Source organism: Rosa rugosa, chromosome 3, assembly GCF_958449725.1.
Source record: "Rosa rugosa chromosome 3, drRosRugo1.1, whole genome shotgun sequence".
NCBI lineage: Eukaryota > Viridiplantae > Streptophyta > Magnoliopsida > Rosales > Rosaceae > Rosa > Rosa rugosa.
The window spans coordinates 47,492,341-47,499,948 of record NC_084822.1 but is presented as its reverse complement, the minus strand read 5'-3'; the positions used below and the strand labels follow the sequence as shown (position 1 = coordinate 47,499,948).

Below are 7,608 nucleotides of genomic sequence, written 5' to 3'. Positions count from 1 at the left end.
TTCGATTTTTGGTTTTCCAATTTTTATTGTATTTTATACCAGAAACGACTTCCATTTTGCCGTTTTGATTCAGTTCCTAATCAAGAAGATGTTTCTTTATCTGTTTATTTCCAGACCTGCTTGATTATTGAAAGCGTTTATAGGATTTTTCATTGTGGTGAGTTGATTCACAGGTCTCTAGTATCCGTGAAAGCAAATCAGATGATAGGCGGTTCTCAATCTTCACCGGTACAAAGAGGCTGCATTTGAGGGCAGAATCGAGCGATGATCGACTCGCTTGGGTGGAAGCATTGCAGGCCGTGAAAGATATGTTTCCGCGGATTTCCAACAGTGAATTGATGGCTCCGGTAGACAATGTAGCGGTGTCTACTGAGAAATTGAGGCAGCGCCTGGCCGAAGAGGGTGTTAAGGAGGCAGTCATTCAGGAAAGTGAACAGATTATGAAGACAGAGTTTGCTGCATTGCATGACCAGCTTCTTCTGCTCAAGCAGAAACAGTGGCTCCTAATTGACACGCTACGACAGTTAGAGGTATGGAAACATTACGTCAGTTGAATTTGGAGTTCTTCTTTGGTTTCCTACCATGTAGAAATTTGAATTTTTTTCTATTCTTCTTTTTTGTTTTTTTGTTTTGTTTTTTGTTTTTAAACCACCCAGTAAATTGCTAGGAGGCTCTTGTTTTAGAGTTTCAGCTTGCGGAGTAGAAGTTTGTTGTGATTTGTTTGTGCAGAGTGGGAGGTTGAGGCTCCTGTTTATTCTTTCCTCAAAAATTTGTAATTCTTTCAATATAATATTCCTTTGATTGTGATTTGAGTGTTTGGTGTGTTAGTTAATGGAGGTGGTTATATAGAATCGACTCAATTTATAAAACCATGCCAGGTCCACTAGACCAGAAGATGACGTTGGGCTGCACAACCAGAACGTTCTTGTTGAGCGTCCCTACTAATACGGAAAAGTAAAAAGTAGAAAATCATCCAGACGACTGAATATGTTGGTTTATATTTTCTAAATTGCACGTTTGAAAATCGATATGGGCTTAGAAATCTTTTGTAGAGACCTGCGTTTCCTCTTGAGGATGTCCCCCTGACATTTAATATCCCTCAAGGACTCATGAAATTTTAAGATCACTGTAGTATCCTTCCTCAGTTACAGTAAGACTAGACAATCTATGTAGTTTAAGGCTAACCGTGTAGTGTGTATAGGTTCACACAGCTCCCTGATTTGGAAATTTAAGATCTTTTGTATTTTATTTTTGAGATTGCACTTCTTATGATTTTTTGAGTATCTGATGTGTTCTCAATTCTGTAGTTTATAAGGCAGGTAGAAATTAGGACTTCTGTGTATGTTGTATTTTGTGGATCTTGTTATTATAGATACTTGATATGAACAACACTTTCTTTGACTTGCACTTGTACTACCTCCTATGTTTTGGGTTACAAAGGGTCGACCTCGGTTATAGTAGTTTCACTCCTTTCTGAAAATAATAAAAATGTACTGCATCCTGCCAAAGTACTAAGATACATTGGTAGAACTCTATTATAGTAGTCTTTCACCTTTTTCTTCTTTCAGTAAAACTTTGGTGTCTTTCTTTTGAAGGACATATTTAAAAATTTAAATGAATGTACTGCTTAGCTAAGGTGGTTAACACAGGTAGTGACTGCGGCTGTGTGCTGGCAGTGGTGGAATCAATTGGTGGCTTTGTGGTTTTCATCAAAGAGTTTCTACCTGTAGATGTTGTTAAGTTTCTTCTTTTGGTGGTCAGTCTTGTTTAGTTTGCAGTTTACACTGATTTCCATAGAATATAACTTAAAAGTGATTAAAACAAGCCAGTTGGAAGTTTGTAAAGATATGATAAAAGTTTTATGTAGCATTCTTGCAGACTTTTGAATGCGTCGAGGCCAAAGTTTGTTCTTTCATTTTATTTATTTATTGTTATGAAAAATGTTTCATATAATCATATAAATGTTGTTCTGTTATATACATGATCCATCAATTGCTAGTTCAAAAGTGGTACTTATGAGTGTTGAGTTTGTTGCAGAAACTGTTTAAGAAGTATGGTTGACTGCATAGTTCCCTCGTGTTTCTTTCTTCATGGAGAAACATGTAATCAAGAGGAGGGTAATGCAGTTGTTTTGTCAAATTGTGTTGTGATGCTGATTTACTGTGATATTTGGATAGAGGGGAATAGGAGGATCTTTGTGAACAACTGTGTGTGTACTTGTGGGATTATATGAATTTATAGCATATATGTGTTGCTGGGTATCCGGTGAGTTTCGAGGTTTTCCATTTTTGCTTTTTCTTACTGATCAGGGTGCTGCTGTTTCATGAGCTGGTTGGGTCCTTCAGTTTTAACTGGTTGATTTAGTTGCCAAGGTTTTCAAGTTTTATTTTACGGTTTTGGTGGACTGCTTGTTCATGTCTAATGTAGAAGATTTGCTTTTAGTGCTTTTACTTGAGGGTGGAAGTAGTTGCATTGAGTTTTTTTTTTTCATAAGTTTACTTCTGTCTTTGATCTATATATTTAAATTAAATTTCTGTGTTAACACTGGACAAGTATCAAGCAATCATTTCTGTCTCTTCTTACCACATTCATTTTCACACATTTTGTGTTTGTAAATATTATAACCTTTAGACCTCAATTATTGTCCTGAATAAGTGGTGAGGCTTTGAAGCATCAATATGTGTGAGGATTACACTGTGCTTTCCCTACATTTAAGATACGGGTAAAAGTAGCCCGCTTGCCCATACTCCAGTTTCTACAATCTATGTTGTTGTCAATACACCCTCTTACCCCCCCCCCCCAAAACTCCCTTTGTTACTCACTCAATTATTCATATTAAATGCACCAGAGTTTCATTAAATGAGAAAGGAACAAAAAGTTTTGTTACTACCTAGAGGAAAGAAAGGTGGACACGTGGCATTTTAAGGGTGTGAAAAAAAAGACACTAGTTAATTGGACAGTGCCACTCATTTTGCTGATGTGTATGGTCACTTATTTTATGTATTCTATGTTCGTATAGAGGTTATTTCCTTGAGAATTTATCTTCTGGTGCAGGGTTTTTATATCCTTATCTTTCTAACAAAGTTGCTATTTATACTTCATTGTGTAGACAGAAAAGGTAGATTTGGAGAATACAGTGGTCGATGAGAGCCGACAGTTCAAAGATTCTGGAGCTTCCTCTAGATCAAGACAAGACAAATTTAGTGGTAAGTATTTTGTAGTGTATTAACATCTTGTATTACTTGTTACCAGCGACAACTGATTGTCGTTGTCATGCTCCTGAATGACCAAGCCTTTGCAATGTTAAAATTTGGGCAAGGGAAATGGGTTTAGGGCTTAGGTCATGCTTCCTTGGGCTGATTTAGACCTACATTGATTTGAACTTTTCAGAAGGAAGTGCAACTGAATCTGATGATGATAATGAAAGAGTTGATGCTGCAGAAGAAGAAACGGATGAAGAGGACAATGCTTTCTTTGATACGCGTGATTTTCTATCATCAAGTTCTTTCAAAAGTAATGGGTCTGATTATCGGATATCTTCCGTCTCTTCAGATGATGATGGCTTGTATGCCATTGAATCTGAAGATGGTACAGATCCAGCACTCAGAGCTGATTTTCCATTTGTCAAGCGACGTAAGAAATTGCCTGACCCTGTGGAGAAAGAGAAGTGTGTTAGTCTTTGGTCGATGATTAAGGACAACATTGGGAAGGACCTCACGAAAATCTGTCTCCCTGTATACTTCAATGAGCCTCTATCTTCTCTACAAAAATGTTTTGAGGATTTGGAATATTCATACCTCCTTGATCGAGCATATGAATGGGGCAAAAGGGTAAGACCACGACGTCATCTTTACTGCAATGCTATAAAGGGAATTTGAATAAGTTAAATTATTTTCAGAAAAAAAAAATATAATAAGTTAAATTAGTTTAGTGCTCTTTCAACTTAATATTGAATTTCCTTGAAGTCCTGCAGGGTAATAGCCTTATGAGGATTCTTAATGTGGCTGCTTTTGCTGTATCTGGATATGCTTCAACTGAAGGAAGGATGTGCAAACCGTTCAATCCATTATTAGGGGAAACATATGAGGCTGACTATCCAGATAAAGGCCTTCGGTTTTTCTCAGAGAAGGTGTGAAAAAGTCTTCAGACCTCAACTTGCAATTTATATTTTCACTATCAATAGCATTTCCCTTGTTCTTGTACTGGTGATCTGTTATGCATATGAATAATTGTTTAAATTAGGTTGGACCAGCTTTATGCTGTCCTATCTGGGTTGGCAAGAATTATTTGTTCAAATTGAGTGGTGCATATATCGAGCTTTTCATATTTAATGTGCTTGCATTCTCGCTAAACATGATCTTTCTCAATAAAAAAAAGTAAATCTTGAATGTAACATTCCTGTTTACTGAATGTTGAACATTGTATGCTGGATCTTTGAGGGGTGTGTGAAATGAATAAGAAATAACTCCCATACATCCTGAACTCTTAAAAATAAAGAACTCAAAAGTGATGAGCCCTGATTGTGACAAGGGATAATGCCTCAAAGATGTGTATGGGTTTGAAATTACTCTGGGAAGATATCTTTGTCTATTTGAGGAATAAGGAAAATAGCCAGCCTTTAATAGTTTTGTGGTAGAAGTTCAGTATTTGGCTCACTACATCTTAGTCACCGTCCCTTTCATTTTATTTCTTTTTCATCTGTGGATCACAGTGAAGATCCTTATATTTTGGGTGTCAGGTTAGTCATCACCCCATGATTATTGCTTGCCATTGTGAGGGTAGAGGATGGAAATTCTATGGAGATAGTAATTTGAAAAGCAAATTCTGGGGCCGCTCAATTCAGCTTGATCCTGTTGGTGTTCTGACCTTGGAATTTGATGATGGTGAAATTCTTCAATGGAGTAAAGTGCGAACCTGACAAACTCAGCTAATGTTATACTTTTGCTGGGTTCTTATCTGAACGTAAGCTCTTTTCTGACAGGTTACAACTTCCATTTACAACCTCATATTAGGAAAGCTTTACTGTGATCACTACGGTACCATGCGAATACAGGGAAAGCATGAATATCAATGTAGGCTGAAATTTAAGGAGCAGTCTATCATTGACCGAAATCCTCACCAGGTACAATCCTTTCTTTTATCCTCATGACTTTGTTGCCACATTTTTCTACACAGGGTATTACTTGGAATGTATTCTGAAATGTTTTAGAAAATAAAGGAATAAGACATGTAAAAATAAATAAATATGACATAGTGTCTGTTTCGTACCAGCTACATATTCTTTGATACAATCTTCATTTTACATATGTTTTGCCCCTTCAGGTACAAGGTATAGTTCAAGATAAGCATGGGAAAACAGTGGCAACGTTGTTTGGAAAATGGGATGAGAGCATGCATTATGTTAATGGAGACTGTTCAGGGAAGGGAAAATTCGAGTCTTTATCTGATGCCCGCCTGCTCTGGAAGAGGAGCAAGCCACCTAAGTTCCCTACTAGATATAACTTAACACGCTTTGCCATCACCATGAACGAACTCTTGCCTGGATTGAAGGTGATTGTTTATTCCTCAGATTGACTGAGTATGAAAAGGACTAAGACCTTTAAAACGTCTGAACTGATGATAAACTCATTTGATTGCGATAAAAGTGGAATGGAGTTAATCTCTTTTGCTTTTTCTGAATGCACTGCTATCAGATTATGATTCTTCGAGTTTAATCATGTGCAGGAGAAGTTGCCCCCAACAGATTCAAGGCTCAGACCAGATCAAAGGTATCTGGAAAATGGGGAATATGAAATGGCAAATTCTGAGAAGTTGAGGCTAGAGCAGAGGCAACGGCAGGTAATATTGCATTTTTGAATAAATAATATCAACTATTTATGTATTTCTGTTTCCCATTTTATCCATATGTCGTGAACTCTCTATATCAGCATCTGCTGTAGGTACGACTCCCACTGTTTTAAGTGTATGTTTGTGTAACATACAGAAGAGGGTGTAGTGTTAAACTAACCAAGTTTTACATGTATCAAAATAACTGATCTTGGGTTTAACTCCGTGCATTTCCCAATCTTTTACACTCGTAGTCATAATAAGGCACACACAAAGTATTAAAATAAACTACTGTGAATCAGTTAGATTTTTTGGAATAATGATATCTAAGCAGAAACATGTATATCAGTGAGAATGAGAAGGAATACAGGATTATAAATTTGACAAAACAACAAACTAGGATAACCTTGCATTAGTGCTAGGCGACCAATTAGGTGTTTATGTAGTCGGTTCAGCTATGGTATTCTTGATGGAGTGTACTAAATTTCTTGACTGGCATATAATGGCGGTTAACTGTATATTGTTTGGGATTCAGGCTCGAAAGATGCAAGAAAGTGGTTGGAAACCGCAGTGGTTTGCAAAGGATAAAGCAAGCGATACTTACCGGTATACTGGTGGATATTGGGAGGCAAGAGAACGAAGAAATTGGGATGGTTGTCCCGATATTTTTGGCCAAGTTCCTTCTGAACAACTTGACTAATAGTCAGTTCATTGCTCTCTAGTTTTACCAATTCTTTTCCATTTTTTCCCCTATGGGGTGGTGAATACTGCTCTGATTCAAAGCAGTTAAGCGCCTCCCATGGTTTGCATATAAGTAAATTGAATGAAAGGTCTGGGCAGGTAATAAAATCAAATTTTTTTTTTCCTCCGTCCCAGCATTCCATCTTTGTATATCTGATGAGTTAGTTTTTTATATTCGAGTGTTTGAAGAAGCTCAGCCAGTTTGGTTCTTTCTTGTCGTTGAACCAAATCGACAACCGAACTGCACATCTATTATGTAATATCGAGGAACCCATTCATATAGCTTGTGCATCTTGATCAGATTTGACAGATTCAGACCCCAAAATTAACAGATCAACAATGCCTATAACAGATCACAAGTGTGTGAGTAAGATTTCTTTGTAGATTGGGCTGTGCATCCATTAAGATAGCAGTACTTTTATTTATGTAATTTGGATACCCGTTAAGAATTCTTAAATTTGGGCCTAGATAACTTGTATCTAATATGGCTGGCATCAAGTAATTGAAATGTTGGAAAATTTGAGCGAGTATTGCAAAATATATACCCAGTAAAAGCTGGAACCTATCATCTTCAATGCTAATTCCTACCAACTATTCTTTAACTTGAGCTATGTAAGGGAATTAAGTATAATCTCGCTAATTCCTAAACCCTAATCTCGCTTTCACTGTTCTACAACTTAAGTATAAACCAATTAATCCTTCACCGTTATATATACTGAGATCGGCCCGCCCGGGAAACGATTATCATTATAGATATAAACTGTAGATCACTGCTTTTATGAGTTTCTGTATACAAGAACAAACTACCCTTTCAAAAAAAAAAAAAAAAGAGAACAAACTACTGCAGCTATTTTCTTTTTTGGTTTGCAGTGTTGACGACTTGTTTTGGGAGAGCAAGATCTCAATATAATTGGTTAAAGTTTTGTGTGAAAATATTTTTATCTCAAAAGATTATGCATGAGGGGTCCGGACCAGTACCCTTGCGAAACGTGTACATTAAGTAGTACTTCACGAATTTTTTACTCTGCTCCGTTCAGGACG

At 36.9% G+C, this 7,608-nt stretch overlaps 1 protein-coding gene across 1 annotated transcript; it reads left to right on the top strand.

Moving 5' to 3' along the window:
• The first annotated feature begins 130 nt into the window (after positions 1 to 130).
• On the top strand, positions 131 to 6,867 carry LOC133736749 (oxysterol-binding protein-related protein 1C-like). Its single transcript, XM_062164340.1, has 9 exons — positions 131 to 530; positions 3,110 to 3,206; positions 3,391 to 3,830; positions 3,974 to 4,129; positions 4,739 to 4,906; positions 4,982 to 5,122; positions 5,323 to 5,550; positions 5,725 to 5,838; positions 6,362 to 6,867. Exons 1-9 carry the CDS (start codon positions 309 to 311, stop codon positions 6,524 to 6,526), a joined length of 1,731 nt encoding a protein of 576 aa, XP_062020324.1. The 5' UTR covers positions 131 to 308; the 3' UTR covers positions 6,527 to 6,867.
• Positions 6,868 to 7,608: the final 741 nt, after the last annotated feature.

Bases quoted from the DNA above. Each gene is read 5' to 3' on its own strand.
- LOC133736749 (XM_062164340.1), top strand. From the start codon at position 309: ATGTTTCCGCGGATTTCCAACAGTGAATTGATGGCTCCGGTAGACAAT. The intron at 3,831-3,973 runs GTAAGACCACGA...GAAGTCCTGCAG, and splicing joins CATATGAATGGGGCAAAAGG to GGTAATAGCCTTATGAGGAT. The intron at 5,551-5,724 runs GTGATTGTTTAT...AATCATGTGCAG, and splicing joins AACTCTTGCCTGGATTGAAG to GAGAAGTTGCCCCCAACAGA.